This window comes from Sinocyclocheilus rhinocerous, unplaced genomic scaffold (genome assembly GCF_001515625.1).
Source record: "Sinocyclocheilus rhinocerous isolate Xijiao unplaced genomic scaffold, SAMN03320098_v1.1 scaffold1314, whole genome shotgun sequence".
NCBI classification, from domain to species: Eukaryota; Metazoa; Chordata; class Actinopteri; order Cypriniformes; family Cyprinidae; genus Sinocyclocheilus; species Sinocyclocheilus rhinocerous.
In genome coordinates, this window is record NW_015644118.1 from 710,275 (window position 1) to 726,850 (window position 16,576).

General features: G+C 37.3%; 2 protein-coding genes across 8 annotated transcripts in view; both read left to right on the forward strand.

The window, feature by feature from the left end:
* Positions 1-11,560, forward strand: part of LOC107758004 (centrosome-associated protein 350) — a 45,149-nt gene extending 33,589 nt beyond the window's left edge. For 6 of the 7 annotated variants that reach the window (XM_016575627.1, XM_016575629.1, XM_016575630.1 and 3 more), the window contains exons 29-40: positions 632-754; positions 4,073-4,308; positions 5,149-5,342; positions 5,596-5,755; positions 6,343-6,503; positions 6,673-6,809; positions 6,921-7,003; positions 7,120-9,119; positions 9,458-9,931; positions 10,040-10,186; positions 10,501-10,623; positions 10,735-11,560. In XM_016575627.1, the coding sequence (XP_016431113.1) occupies positions 632-754; positions 4,073-4,308; positions 5,149-5,342; positions 5,596-5,755; positions 6,343-6,503; positions 6,673-6,809; positions 6,921-7,003; positions 7,120-9,119; positions 9,458-9,931; positions 10,040-10,186; positions 10,501-10,623; positions 10,735-10,896 (4,000 nt within the window). In that variant the 3' untranslated portion in view covers positions 10,897-11,560. The remainder of the gene's footprint in view (positions 1-631; positions 755-4,072; positions 4,309-5,148; positions 5,343-5,595; positions 5,756-6,342; positions 6,504-6,672; positions 6,810-6,920; positions 7,004-7,119; positions 9,120-9,457; positions 9,932-10,039; positions 10,187-10,500; positions 10,624-10,734) is intronic. The other variant, XM_016575632.1, reaches the window with a different exon arrangement.
* A 3,045-nt stretch (positions 11,561-14,605) lies between these two features.
* The window catches only part of LOC107758006 (sulfhydryl oxidase 1-like), a 29,927-nt gene continuing 27,956 nt past the window's right edge, over positions 14,606-16,576 (forward strand). Inside the window, exons 1-2 of the mRNA XM_016575634.1 lie at positions 14,606-14,910; positions 16,148-16,248. Of these exons, the coding sequence (XP_016431120.1) occupies positions 14,622-14,910; positions 16,148-16,248 (390 nt within the window). The 5' untranslated portion in view covers positions 14,606-14,621. The remainder of the gene's footprint in view (positions 14,911-16,147; positions 16,249-16,576) is intronic.

Below are 16,576 nucleotides of genomic sequence, written 5' to 3' on the forward strand. Positions count from 1 at the left end.
GGAGATATAACTTTTTAAAAAATTCAAAATCACCATAAATTAATTCATACTACCATTATGGATATTCACAAGTGTTCGTCACAAATGTACTTGTGAATAATTGTTTAAAAGTTTAGATTTTTATTCTTTTTTTTATACTTTTTTTTTTTTTTTATTCACTTAAGGTACTTAGAATTGAACTTTACTTTAATGTTTAAAACGTTTGTTTTCATTTTGGTAAGACTGAAATATGACACAGGTGTTTCTGATCATTTTGTTAGACTCTCCAGACTGCTGTTTGGAGCAGATAAATGTTTCCAGGCAAGCTTGTAATTACAGAGACCTTTCATCTTACTCGTAAAGTTTTTTTTTTTTTTTTTTTTTTGTCTTGTTTGTAAGTATGACACTCACAGTAGTGGCTTATTAAGGATTTGCAGCATGTAGTTAAACGCTAAAAGTCAATAACTGGTTGATGTGTTTGTTGCACAGTAGTTAGAGAAAAGTAAGGAAACGCATATTTACACAATCTCTTTTTCTGTCTCCATATCTGTGTGTTTTTTATGTCTCTCTCTCTCTTCTCTTTTATTGTTTCATTCTCTCCAACTCTGTTCTTCTTGATTTTTGACTGTCCTCTCCTCTCTTTCTTCCTTAGACACTGTTCTCCTGTCCATTATTTCTTCTCTGTCTTTACGGCTCATCACTGGGCCTCTCTGTCTGTCTGTCTCCCAAAACTCCACCCCAAATTCCAGCTCTTTATCTACAGCCAGTTGGTCAGGTACAGTTACCCACAATCCTCCTCTCTCTTCCCATCCCTCCCTCCTCCCCTCTCTCAGCACCTATTTCCCATGGAGCATGCTTTTGTTCATCCACTGCCACAGCTGGGTGGGTGGGGGAATGTTTAGTGGGGATAAAAACAGAAAGAGAGGAATGCAGTGATGAATGAATGGATGAAAATGAACTGACTACACCATGCTGAAATAAGCTGATTCTTTGGCTAAAGCTACTTTAATATTAAGCATAGTTATTTATCTGACTGGGGAAGATTATTTTTTATTTCTAATGATTAAATGATTTATCAAAATCCTTTGTGATTGGTTTTTGAGCCTTGATTTGCTGATCAAATACAGGCAAATGTTTTGAAAATGATTACCATCAATCTCAAAGCCAAAGATTTGACTTGTTTAAATCATGGTGGGTTAAATGAGTGATTTCTGGGTCTTATTTCTTTGGTCTCTGTGGTGTGATCCTGTCAAGTCCAGTCTTTGCCTTATTGCTAATCTGTCTTGTATTAATATGTAAATGTAATTTATATATGGTGAATCTCACAAAAACATGTCTATATTTTACATTAAATTCAAAAGGGAAAAAATAAAACTCTATTTTGCAAATTTGAAGCCTGTTTTTATGACCATCAACTTTTGCATCATTATCTTCATGACAGTTAAGAAAATGTATGCCCTCCTAAATGTTCATTCCTGTAATGCTTCAAGCTTTTTCAGTTTTTTATTGTCATGTTTTGAATGTCAGTACATCCTCATTAATATAAAATAAAAAATATAAAAAATGTTTGCATTACAGAAATAAGGGGGGTTGAATTATTTAGTAACTTAATTGTCATGAAAATCACAATGCAAATCATCTTGATGATTTTAAATGTAGGGTTTATTGCCTTTTTGCAAAATATTGTTTTTTTTTTCTGATTTGTGGTGAAATACAACCTCAACAACTTTCGTGAGCTTCAACCATGCACCACACACAAAGTGTCTCCATTAAATTCATTAAATAAATGCCAGTTCTTGAACTTGGTATCGTGGTGAGTGGAGACCGGGAGGAATATCTCTTTTCAGACAGGCCGGGCAGACTGATATATTGGATGCTTCTGAATAATGCTAGTTTAGGACTTCTTCATCTGCCCAATGGCCACAGTAAATCTTAACTCCAGGCCCTGATTAAATAAGTGTAGCCCGCGATGAGCTAATGAGTATATATGACTGAGGCAACATAATAGAATTTATGGTTAGATGAAGATGGCTGCTGTATTCACGAGGCAAGACGATTGCTTTTAGATAAAGCCATCTGTTTTTATCTAACATGTTTTTAATTATCTTAAACCTCAATGAAAAAGCCAGGCGGGTTTGATCCCTCAGACCAAAGTCATGATACATGGAGGGCTTTTTTCTAAAAAAAAAAAAAAAAAAAAAAAAAAAAGCACCCCCCTTCGATATTAAGCGTAGTTATTTATCTGACTGGGGAAGATTATTTTTATTTCTATGATTAAATGATTTACCAAAAAATTATTTATCCGTTGTGATTGGTTTTTGAGCCTTTATTTGCTGATCAAATACAGGTAAATGTTTTGAAAATAATTACCCTCAATCTCAAAGCCAAAGATTAGACTTGTTTAAATCATGGTGGGTTAAATGAGTGATTTCTGGGTCTTACGTCTTTTGTCTCTGTGGTGTGATCCTGTCAAATCCAGTCTTTGCCTTGTTGCTAGTCTGTTTTGTATTAATATGTAAATGTAATTTATTTATGGTGAATCTCACGAAAACATGTCTACATTTTACATTAAATTCAAGGGGGAAAAATAAAAGTCTATTTTGCATACATGAAGACTGTTTATGAGCATCAACTTTACAAGAAATTGTAAAGTGACCATCAAATTATACAAGAAAATGTATACCTCTAAATGTTCATTCCTGTAATGCAACAAAATTATTTTTACATGATTTCTTATTAATTTTTATGTTGTAATGTTTCATTTATATTTTTATGGTCATTATACTCTCATTAATGTAATATAAAAATATTTAATATTAACATTTATTTAAATTTATATTATTTGCATTACAGAAATAAGAGGGGTTGAATTATTTAGTAAGTTAATTGTCATGAAAATCACAATGTAAATAATCTTAAATATAGGGATTATTGTCTTTTTGAAAAATATACTTTTTTTCTGATTTGTTGTGAAATACAACCCCAACAACTTTCGTGAGCTTCAACCATGCACCACACACAAAGCGTCTCCGTTAAATCAGTTCTTGAACTTTGTATCGTGGTGAGTGGAGACCGGGAGGAATATCTCTTTTCAGACAGGCCGGGCAGACTGATATATTGGATGCTTCTGAATAATGCTAGTTTAGGACTTCTTCATCTGCCCAATGGCCACAGTAAATCTTAACTCCAGGCCCTGATTAAATAAGTGTAGCCCGCGATGAGCTAATGAGTATATATGACTGAGGCAACATAATAGAATTTATGGTTAGATGAAGATGGCTGCTGTATTCACGAGGCAAGACGATTGCTTTTAGATAAAGCCATCTGTTTTTATCTAACATGTTTTTAATTATCTTAAACCTCAATGAAAAAGCCAGGCGGGTTTGATCTAGCAGACCAAAGTCATGACACATGGAGGTCTTTTTTCTGAAAAAATAATGACCTGCCTTCAGTGAAGCACAAGTTTTTACCTGGCACAGCTTGCTAAAAAATATAAATATGCTATAATATTCAATATAGCATGTGAAATTCTTATTATTCAGATTTCACTTTAATGTGCTTTATCATGTGTAATAAACTATACATTTGTATTGGAAAAGCTTTATTTAATTATATTTCTGACTAAAGCAAATATACAATCAAATAATTCCACTGCAGGATTGCACTTACAGAGACAAAAGCGTAACACTGTCAAACCCTGGGTGGACCTGCGTGTTTCAGTTTGTCAGGTGGTTGTCTCCATGTGTCACCCATGAGCTGTATCAGATGCATGAGCTTTACCTTAAAAAGGGTGTTAAAGACACAATAGGGCTGTTTTCCCCATTAAAATGAATGCAGGTCTCCAAGTGGAGCCTTGCCTGTTTTGGAGTGTGTGTGTGTGTGTGAGGATGTGTGGGTGCACATCCTTTGCAAAAGAGACTAATCTGGTGTTTGAAGAAGGTTTGTGAGTGAGTGGCATTATTTGGACGTCTGCTTTGCCTGCTTTTGTGGTGGTCTGTCTCCAGATCTTGTCACTTTGCTTTACACAATCTTGTTCTCCCCTTTTCCGTCTTTTCTGTCTCTCTTTTTGTCTCTCTCGCTCTCTGTCCTGTAGGTTTCTCACTAAAAGGGAGCAGCAGTTGATGCAGAGGCGCAAACATGCGGAGGAACTTCTTGAGTGGAGGCAGCGGTTGGACGCGGAGGAGGCCAAAGTGCGCCGCATGGAGAAACAAGCTCTGGAAGCCTGGGAAAAACAACAGCAGCCACGCAACAGAACACCACTGCAGCAACGCAGCTGGGAAAGTGAGCACAGTAAAACCAGCGGTGGACAAGAGAGTCCCACAGGACAAGGTGAAGAGTGTGAAAAACACAGAGAAGGAAAGGAAGTGATATTGAAAGTACCAAACCAGGACTCCTAAAATTCATCTGAAAGATCCACATTAACTGCCCGAAAAATATCTAATATTTAATCAATAAAAATACAATAAGAATAACAAGACACCATATAGAGCTGTTGCCAATCAAATGAAATCACTAACAACAGAATTCATATTTGCACTGCAGAGGCAGCACAGAAGCTGCATCTGAATAGGTACAGTTACAACTGAAGAAATATTGTTGAGATCAGTGTTTTTGAAATTTTTTAATATAGAAATATGATGAAAAAATAAAATAAATATGAATGTCAAACTAAAACCGCCAGTAGGCTAGGTGGAGGCAAATTATATGAGTGAGTCATGGAATAATTTATTCAAACGATTTGTTCATAGCAGCTGATTTATTTCGTAATGAAACACTGCTATGTGTTGCTTGGAACACAACAGTTCTGTTATGGATTTGTTTCGTTACCAAAATAGACACACAAAAAAAGGAATAATAATTAAAATTGTGTCTAAAATGTAATTTTAAAATTAATATTATGTTTAGCTCTCTTTCTCTAGTGATATTGCTTAAGTCATGTATAAAAACAAGATATCATGCAAGTACTACTGTACAGCACAGCCTCTTGTGGCTTATTGATTTATAAATGTGCTCTTTTAGCCCCTCAAAAGGTTTTCTGCTGTTTGTTATCATGTTTACTCTTTTCAGTTTTTTTTTTTTTTTTTTTGAAAGTCAGTGCTAAAAAGCGTCAAAGCAACAATTATGAATTGAACTGTTACATCTTGTGTATCTGTATGCATGTTCTCACAGAAGCAGGCAGCGAAGATGACGGCTCCCCAGCATTGTCCGTGTCCAGTGTGCACACTGATTTGTCTGTTCCAGAGCAGCTGGCCAGCCCTTCCTCAGACCGACCGGTCTCTGAACTCCACTCTCCTCATCCGAGCAACAGTCCTGCCTCTGATACCATCTACTCACCTGAGTTTAACGCCACAGACAGTAAACAGGTGAAAACTGAACCTATACATAGAGAGACATGGAGTTTTGTTAAAAAAATTTATTTGCTTCTGCATCTAATGTTTATGTCATTAGAGCAATGATTGGATATTGAGCATAGGGATATGCAAAATTGTTTGCATCTTTCAAGTAGTCCAAAGTTGTTAATGTGCTGTTACATTAAACAGGGTTGATTATAGCTCTCTTTGGTGAGTGTGATTTACATGTCCTGACCTTGGATCCCTCTTCCTGTATGTGTTGCAGTCTCCTCCAGAGAAAGCCAGCCTCAGCTCTCTTCGACATTCAGACAGTAGCCGGCCTGGGACTGTCACTGGCACCAGCGGAAGCAGCAAGATGCAGGTGCGCTCCAGCTCCAAGACCAGTGAGCCCCACACCAGTGACCCTCATTCAGCCACTCCATCCGGTAAGATCCTTGCTACCCCCATCAGACTTTGGAAATTATCTGGATTCGTCCTATCAATGTAATGTAGACCTGTTTTCTTTGAAGACTGCAACATTTAGAATAGTTTCATGTAGCATTTGGCTTTCTTACTCCATGTCATCCTTGGTCCTTTTTACTTGCTTAATTTTCTAATAATAGTAATAGTTCTGAAGGTGCTACATACCAGGTATGTTAATTTAGCCTTCTCCAGTTTATCCTTTACATCTTTACTAAATTGGATATGTGAACGCAAGAAGAGGAACACTGTGCCAGCAAAATATAATGCTCTGTTTATCTCTGTGTGTGCACTTCTCTGGATTAAACCATGTTATAAGAGCACAGATGTCTATCTGCCTTATATAGATGATCTGTCTAAAAGAGAGACTGTGCTAAAAGAAACTGTGCTTCTTTTAGGTTTAAAGCATTACCTATCTTTAATATTTAAATGTTCTACTTTTCCACTTCTAATCTTTATAGAGACTATAAAATGTTTAATGCCATATTAAGTGTTTTTTTTTAGCAAAGACAATGATTTGACAATGGTGATATTTTTTGTGCTCTTACCTCAGAGACCACATCCGATCAGAGTGATATTGAGAGCCGTATTCGCGCCCTTAAGGATGAGCTACGCAAGCGCAAATCAGTGGTGTACCAGCTAAAGAAAGAGCAAAAGAAGAGGCAAAAAGAGCGACTGAAAGCTCAGGAGGCGAGTCTGCTGAAACAGTTGGAGGTCAGCCATCATCACCTTTCATATTCATCACCTGTTTCTGTACTGTTTCTCTTAAAGAAGCCGCTTGTCTTGCTGTGTTATTTTGCTGTATTTAATTGGCTATAAAAAAATACTATCAATATGCTGTATGTGTTAATGTTTGTGGCTCTCTCTTCCTCTGGTTCCCCAGTCATATAATGACTTTATTCAGAAGACCAAGGCTGAGTTGAGTAAAGAGCCAGACAGCACTCCAGCTACTAAACCCCAGATTAAAACTCCCACGTCAGCCACTGAAAAGCCTCGGATAAAACCCCCTCCGCTTCAGAGGTCAGCCTTGACATTTACCAATCATTTTTAATTTACTCTCCATTCTCAGTTGTTTTTTTGTTTTGTCTTTTGTATACCTCCCATAACATTTGATGCACATTTACTTCATAGGCCTGAGACTAGCAAGAACTGGAAGATCGTCACAGAATCTGAGAAATTAGACACTGTGCCCACGGAGACATCAGCAGATAAAGGTGCAATGCCTTTTAACCTAAATACATGAATGTTGACATTAAGAATATTGATTCGGACCAAAATTAAAAGTGTACATGATGCTATAATTGTGTATGATGTCTGCTTTTGTTTGCAGATGATGTTGCACCATCAAGACTTCATAAGTATTTTTCCGAACATGATGACATTTCCTCAGATGAAGATCCTCCTACAGTTACTCCAACTCCAATTATGGGAAGTCCAGAACATATGGACATTTTGAGGAGCTTGCATAGTCCAGAGTATCTGAGGCACCAGTCAGAAGATGCCCCCCGAATCAAAGAACATTCTGCTAGACCAGAAGCCAATGACTTCCTTTCTGAAGATGAGAGCGTGGTCTCTAGCCACAAGTCAGGTATTATGGAGGAACTGGAATATGCAAAGTCGGAGGGGTCTGAGAATGACCAATCTGACCAACACTCTCACCCTCTGCTTAAACTGGATCTTGGGCTTCAGATTCCGTCTCTGAATGACATGAAACCCAAATTTGAAGAGGAAAGGTTGTCTGAGAAGGATGCTGATGACAAGCCAGTATTTCAAGATTCTGCAGATGTTGGAGAGAGTATGAGATTTACTGACTCAAGCGCATCTCCTGTGGTGAAATCAAAAGATATAGACTATCCTTCAGCTGAAAAGACTCCTTCAGCCATAGATCGTTCTTATACCCCTGACTTCTCATTGTCCAAGAGGGAGGATTCACCAAAGATGAAAGATAGACCGTCACCCTTAGGAGATGGCTATAACGATGACTTTGAGTCTTCCTTTGGGTCATCATTTAAGGAGGATAATCATGAATCAAAGCCTACATCTCCCTCTGCCCCAGAGCCCAAAGAAAAATCTGTTAAGTCTCCAATGTACAGCAGTGAAGAGGAAATTGAAGAAGAACTGAGTGTTCGATCAGGAAGTACTAATGGCAGCTTCCAAACTGAAAGTCATGCAGACCTTAATAGCCTTGGTAAAGGCTCCAAAGAAGACATCAGGAGCCCTTCAAAATGTTCAACTTCACCACAGCCCCAAATGCCAATTTTGCCAGTAAAGGACGAATTGCCAGGCTTCTGCATTGGAGACCGGGTTCTGGTGAGTAATATACAACCAGGGACACTGAGATTCAAGGGACAAACTAACTTTGCCAATGGATTCTGGGCCGGGGTTGAACTGGATAACCCTGAGGGAAGTAACAATGGAACTTACGATGGGGTGGTGTACTTTGAGTGTAGGGAAAAACATGGTATATTCGCCTCAACAGACAAGATCTCTCGTCTTCCAGAGAAATTTGAGGCCAGTGCAGACACTGAAGATGAAGATTCATCATGTGATGACCAGCCAAATAGTAAAAACAAAGGTTCTGAGAAACAGTTGGTGCACAGAAATCTGTTAAACAAAATGAAAGGAGAAAAATCTGACCTAGATTTGCATCCTGAGACCAGAGAGCCTTTGGATGAACACGAAAAGCCATTGGAACTCAACATCAAACAGCTTTCAACTGGGCAAAGCACCTTTATTAAATCTCAGCATAACCTGGATTTTAATGATATTGACTGCAATATCATTAAGGACTGTGACAAAAGTCGGCACACAGTGCCTAACGGCAGAGACAGGCACATCATTCTCAAATTCGAGGACGCATCTGTTGATAATGTTGGTTCATTGCTCAATAATTTGGATAAAGGGACATCTAAAAAACAAAAGCAGGAAGAGGAACCAACAGCAGTCATTTTGGACCTGTTGGTTGAGGATGAGAAGTCTAGAGTTGATGGTCTTCAGAAATCCACTGACATCTCAATCGAGGAGGCCAGTCTCGATAATAGAGAAGACTTGAATAACAAAAGGGCTTTGACTACACTAGCAGATAAACTTGTGGAAAACTTCTTAAGTGATGCGGTGAAGCAATTTCAGAAGATCAAGAAAGACAAAGAGGAGAAGTTATCAGCTGCTAATCAGTTGAAAAGAGACTTCATCAATGAAGATGATGGACTTAGAAGCAACAACTTTAAGTCTCAGAGCAGGTCTTCATCTAAAACAAAGACGGACAGTTTCCGCACCTTCTTTGATGATTATCAGGAGGAACTTTCATCTCCAGAGCATTGCAACAGACCTGTAAGTGACTTTGAAGATTTTGATTTATCTAAAGATCCTATAGAATAGAATAAATGAGAAACCAGTTAAAAAAAACAGTCTTAAATAAAAGTTATTTATTGAAATTAAGTGAATGATTGACCCAACAAACTGATAACATTGCTGATGTGTAAAGCTTAAGTTGACATTTCCAGCTGTATTGACAGACATCTGAGGGCTGATGTTACCTTGGAACCTTCTTTTTAGGCCTGCAGTGTGTTGCAAAGTTCAAATAGAGAATGTAAAGATAAATCAGATCTTCTCTTGATGGAAGTTGTAAGAGGTGATCTTGATTAGTGTTAACTATGCTTCTTCAACAGGAGAGCCCTGTCCTGGGTACGAGTGGACAGGAAGAGCTAGCTAAACGTCTGGCAGAGCTGGAACTGAGCCGTGAGCTCTTCGATGTCCTTGGTGATGAGCAGGACTGGTTTGATGAGGACTTTGGTCTCAGTTCACGAAAACAACAGCAGATGCAAAAACGTCAACAGCAGCAAGATGGGATTTCTAGCTCCTTGAGTTTAAGTGCGGGAGAACAGGTCAAAACACCGCCCAGGCCTGAACTTCCCGTGCAGGTGAAGCAACCTGAGGAGCCTGCCATCATTGTTCCTCACACTGTCCAGGAGGTGGAGAAACTGGTCATCGCTGCTACTCAGGAGATCTGGAAAAGCTGCAAACTGGGTCATGGTAGACCAAGCCTGATTGGAGTATCCAAACCTCAGCCCTCTAATATTTTCCTGGAAGGAGACTCCAAAGCCAGTGACCTGGAGACTCAATGCCAACAAAGCTACAAACTGGTAGGGATTGAGATGCTCACATTGAGGTGTTTGTTTAACCTTGGCAAGGTTTTTGTAGGCATTTCCAAGAAGATGAGTAAAAATCTTTGCTGTTATATTGATTTACAGGCCATCTTTGATTTATCATGGGAGGTTATTCAAGACATCTATGCAGAAGATCCAAAAGTTGATCAGCCACAATGGATGAAGCCACGTCGCCTTAATTCCACCTACTTCCATCGGGTGAAATGCCCCAATGACATCACAATAGTCCAGGTATGCAAAGTGACAGTAAAGACTTTAACGTTGATAAAAAAATATTTCTATTTCAAATGCTGTTCTTTTGAATGTTGTTCATCAATTAAAAAAATATCACTGTTTCCACAAAAATATTAAGCAGCACAAATTTTTTTAAACATCGATAATAATAAATGTTTTTTGAGCACCAAATCAGTATATTAGAATGACTTGATCATGTGACACTGAAAACTGAAGTAATGGCTGCTGAAAATTCAATTTTACTATCATAAATATTTTATTTTATTTAATTTAAGTATGTTTATTTGTGTTTATGTATTTTCTTTATTCAGGAATTTGTCACCACTGAGGTACTGAAGTTGTGTGGTCTAAAGAAAGAGCAGAACCAGAAAACAGACTGGCAGAAAATGATCAAATTTGGACGGAAAAAGCGAGACAGAGTTGACCACATTCTAGTAAGTGTATTAAACCTCAAATTCAGAATGCTGGTGTCTGAAATTGCATTTTATTTGATTTATAGACTTGCTTAGGTATTTAAATGTCTATAATCACTCTTCCACTTCTAGGTCCAGGAGTTGCATGAAGAGGAATCCCAGTGGGTGAACTATGATGAGGATGAACTTTTTGTAAAGATGCAGCTTGCTGATGGGATTTTTGATGCCTTGCTAAAAGACACAGCTGACGTTCTGACCCAAATCCAAGAGAAGAAGTCCAAAAGAACTCTTTGATGATGCCTGTACAGAGATATGTTTTAGGTACCTTCTGTTAAACACAAAATAAAGGATTTGGCATAAAAGGACACTCAGTGAGGAATTCTCTTTCAGTCTGCTTGTGCAGTCCACGAAAAGTTGTGGATTCAGGATTCAAGGCCACAACACCTTGTCAGAGGTCTGACTTGTCATGGAGATGTTCACATTCTCATCCGGGAAGTCTGATGAACTCAGCTCTTGATGGTCCGGTGTTAATTGTAGCAGCTGTTTGGGTCCAGATTCCTCATACTGTGTCTGTTCATCACCGCTGCTAAAACTGGCTGTGCCATTCTCAAGTCTTGTGATTAAAACTCAAGGGTCAGATCAAATCAGGACAGACCTAAAGACTCAAAGACTTGTTTTTATTTCCAACTAGATTGTATCATAAGAAATACTTGTTTTTTTTCTTTAATTCTATTAAATTTTTTTTTTTTAAGTAACATTTGAATTTGAAAGTAACATTGGAAAGTTTTTAAAGAAAAGAGATTATTTTTCCATTGACATGATTAATTGCAGAACTAAGCACAATAAGTACAATTTGAATGTTGAAATGGCAATACAGTGTAAAGGGATTTGATGCAAGATAATGTTGAATGCAAAAATATGTAAATGATATTTAACTGCTTTTTGAAAGCAACAGGAAGACTTCTCGTAATGGTTTTGTTTTGCTCCATACAAAACAATGTTGTATTGGCAACACCTGCTACAGTTATTGGATGCCAAAAGATTGAATTGAAGTATATGAACTGTGCTAAACACGGACATGCTGGGTTCTAGCCTCAACATTTGCCTTTTATCCCATTCATTTTAAGTGCCTCCATTGTTATGTTTGCTCATGCACAAGCGACTTTTCCCAACCTTCCTTTGACCAGTGTCATAACGGTCCCTTTTGGCTTTTTCTTAACTCTTAACTTATTTCTTCGTAGCTGGACAAACCTCTAATACTGTAAGATGTACATTTCTGCCTTACTTTGTGCGTGTACCCATCATCAGAACCTTTTTAAAGTACATTTTTGTGTTTTAAGAAAAGAGGAGTGGTAATGTTACGCTATTACTGGCACAAGGGCATGTTTATTTACTTTTAAAGGAGGGGTTTCACTCATTGTGTACCTTTCAGATGAACTGCTCAAGGGCTCAGCACGTCCAACGTCTGTTATCCTCGAATGCTGTGATGTACATATTTGTTTGTAAATCAGTCGCCATTACAATCCTGGTCTCATAAGAAACATCTTATCATCATAGTGTCTTATGTGTATAATTAGCTGTAACCAGCCCTTCCTCGCCTCTCTTAAAGCTGTACTTCATGAGCCAGACTGTCCAGTAGTGACCTGCAGCATCATTGTGAGGATAGATCTAGAGCATTGTGCCGTGTCAGTGGGTTAAACTTCATCTATGCAGCAACAGAGTCTCTGATACCCAGCATCAGTTGCTCATCCAATAGCATGTCTAATTATATAGGTAACGGAGATCTCTACCTCGTTCTGACAATAGGCTACTACAAATAGTCTTTTTGGCTAATGTGTTTAAACTTTTAACTGTGGGCGGGAAATTAGGATTTGTGTGGCACAAGTGGTTTGTTAATCAGTTTCTACTTTTAAATTGGTAGGGCATAGAAATGTTTCGCATCCCGTAAGTGTATGTATATTTATAATGATGTACTGTGAGTGACAGAGGTGCACTTGAAGACTTGTAAATTGTTTTACCCATGTAAATAGAGTCCATGCCTATCTCCTGTGAGTGGACTCATGGAAGATTGCTGTGAAAAGGGACGTGGTTCCTTTTGCTTCCATGTATATATTATAAATATATTTGTTAATTGAACTGATCCTTTGGAAATTGTAAATAAAGATCTTGTCATTTCTCAGTCATAACATTTGTTGTGAAATCTTTTACATTTTGTCATGACTTTTCATAAACGGTGTACAAAATAGGGCCTTTTTTTTCAACAAATGGTTAGATAAAGATGTGCATGTCTAAATACTGTAAATCCCAGGTTTATTGTCATTTTCTAGCATGAAACAAATTAAACACCAAAATACACTTTTTATTAACAAAATTGAAGCAGAATGACATTAAATATTAAGTTTTGGGTCATTACACTTTGTTAACAATAGTGAATTGCATGTCAAATAACATTTACATTTATGCATTTAGCAGATGCTTTTATCCAGAAAGAGGAACAAACGCAATAAGTCAAGGAGCCAACAATATTCGTAATGTACAATTCTAGGTTTATTTGACTAGATTAGGAAGAGGAGGGAATAGGAGAAAAATTTCAATCTCTCAAAATGATGACATTGTATGATTTTATTTGTTGGATACAATCAAAAGAGTCAAGAACTGTGACACAGCTGACACGGAACAGCATACGTTGTTTACGTCCAGCGGATATTCTCCAAAATGGCACCAGGGTGATGCGGAGGAGACGAATTGTTGAATAAAGTCGTTTTTTTTTCTTTTGCGCACAAAAAGTATACTCGTAGCTTCGTATAATTGCAGATGAACCCCTGATGTCACATGGATTATTTTACAGATCTTCTTGCTACGTTTCTGGACTTGGGAACATTTCAGTTGCGTTGCTGTCTATGCAGGGTCAGACAGCTCTCAGATTCTCAGATTCAAAATATCTTAATTTGTGTTCTGAAGATCAACGAAGGTCTTAGGGGGTTGAAACGACATGAGGGCGAGTAATTAATGACAGAATTTTAATTTTTGGGTGAACTAAACCTTGAAAAAAATTTTCCCTGGGTGGAATGTGCCCAGTCAGAAACTTTGGACAAGACATTGGAAATGAACTTTGGACACACACAATATGTCAATATTTGAGGAAAGGGTGATTCTGAACGAATGGATCAAGGTGTCAATATAGAGGAATGACCAAACCTGCTCTGGCTTAAGTCTAATAAGAAAACCCAGAGATATCATAGTTTAGAACAAATATGTCCTAATTTATTTTTATTTTTATTTTTTATTTTTTTTTGTGGCAACAAAAATATATTGATGGATGGAATTATTATATATATTTTTAAATGGATCCATCTGGGACTTTTAAGCAAATGGGTTGCGATTTTAAAAACAAATGTGATTACCTAAGGTGAATAATTCAGCAAAAATTATATGATATTACACCTATAACATCCACATATTGATCAATGAAAAAAAGTAAACATATACAATATGACACAATATGTCTCCCTCTGTGTTCAGTCTGTAAATAATACAACCAACATTTGATTTTCTGTTTATTTTCTTTCTCCACGTTTAATAATTCATAACTTTTTTTAACGTTTGAAAATTTTGGTCGTTACGGAAAAGACGCTGCAACTGTGTGAGGTACGATTTTAATTTGTGTATAAATACATAGAAATAATTTGTTAATAATAAAATGAAAATGCCTTATATTGATCTCACTCTTTGTTGGGACTATTATCGTTTTAAACACATCATTCAAATACTTATAATTGATTTAAGATTGAAAAATTGGGCCTGGGACAAAAGACAATAATTCAAATTAAACGTAAAAACAGTTGAACATCAAGTTTCCAAGACAGTTTTAATGTGACCTTCGTATAACAAAAAGAAAATATATATGAAAACTAACAGAGTAGAGTTAAGTGGGAGGGAGTTGAGCGTGTGACCAGTCGCAATAAACTTTCTATCACTTTCTAATAGAGTTAGTTTAGTTTGAGCTGAAATAAGGGAAAATGGCGCGGCGGAGCTGCTGTGCCACGTCTTGTTACACGACAAAAACCAAATCAAATCCATTTAACTCTTTCCTATGTGCTTTTATTTGTTTTATAAGTCTTAGTCCTTTAATCTCCGAAGCCGGGCTGTACACCGCGTCGGATCAGATTATTATTTTATCACCGGAGAATGTGGACTCCGTGCTTTTTAACTCCACCGCGGCTCTTCTTGTAGAGTTTTACGCGACCTGGTGCGGACACTGTGTTGCCTTCTCACCCACCTGGAAAAGCCTCGCCAGAGATATTAAAGGTTAGTAGCCTCATATTTACACATCATGAAGATAGGATACTGTCGCACAGTATCAGCTGTTTGTGTCCTGCAGCGTCAATGCAAAACAGCTGGACTTCTGTTACAGTATCATTTACCATGGTAACCGGTTTAATCCGAAATAACATAGTTACTGTTATGGTTACTACACTAGCACTGTGGTATTGTAGTTGGTATTTGCTTCCACTTTTGTCAAAAATAAATCAACACAATGGCAATAAGCTTCCACAAGGTTTAAAGGATTCTTTACATATATTTATTGCGGATTTACATTATTTACAAGTGATTTTGGTACCTTAGTGATTTTTGTGAGGGGTTTTATCCTAACTCTGATGCAAAACATATTGAATTCTGTGCAAACTGTTTTCAGCAAACTAAGTAACCTCAATGATGACTAATTTACCTACAGATGAGTTTTATTAGTGGACATTGAATAGTTAGAAACACAGAGCTAACTGAGAAAAGCTGGTAGACAGCTAACTAGGTTACATAATAATGAGCTGCCTTCTTTGTACAACGGTATTGACATATACATATAAACAAGCAATGTTTACCTAAGCTGCCCACCAAATGAACTTGTGAACGGCCTGCCAAGTGAGCTTCCAACCTAGTAAGCCTAAACAGTGACTTAGTGAGTTACCTACCATGTCAGCTTATTCTGTCTACCAAGTGAGAATGCTCTGTGAAGCCGTCTACTTGGGCAACATTTATGGGCATCATCGGTGCATTTAGAGTTAATTTTGTTCCTTACAAATGTAGGCAGTTCATTTAGGTTTTGAGACACAACTAGTTTAAAGTGCACATATATCTTTTCCTCTTCTGTTGCTCTAGGCTTGAGGTTTTTGAGCTGCCTAATCTAGGTTGACAGTATCACAGTATCATCAAAAACACACTCTTTTGACACCTGGAAGTCCCCTTTGTGAAAGGTTAATGGAGCATATGTTGTGACTGAGAACACCGTATCTTCAGTGTTGATCAGAAGCTCTGCTTGGTCATATTGTTCCAGATGCTATTTGACATGGTGTTGACGTTGTATTTGCACAGACAGATGTTTGATGTTTTTAACCACAGACTCCTTACTGTCATAACACAGCCTCTTTTTTTTTTTTTTACTTAGCAACATGCAACTGAAATCCATTTGCAAAAACACTATCGATCCCATTCTGTGCATTGATTCCGTTTCATAAACTCTGCATTCTGTATTTTGTTGCTGTTGTAGAATGGAAGCCTGCTGTTGATCTGGCTGCTATTGATTGTGCTAATGAAAGCAACAGAAAAGTGTGCACCAATTTCGGCATCACAGGATTTCCCTCTCTGAAGGTAGTGTGCAATTTAGAGACCATGCAATTATTGTTGCTGTTGTGGTCGTTTATAATTCTAGTTCAACGTTTGTTTTCCTGTAGGAAAGAAAACCCACAAATGTTTTTTAATTTCTCAGTCGTAGCAAGCAATGTGATTAAATGGAAACTTTTCCTCCTAAGAAACAAACAAACCCTAGTAATTTCACCTCTAGAGTTTCAGAACAGATCTCAACAATTTGTGATGAGATTCTGCAATTACAAGTCTGAGATTTTAATATGAACGGAAACATTTTCAATTAATCTCGAATTTATTTCTCATTAATTAATATTATATAAAATAACATTTT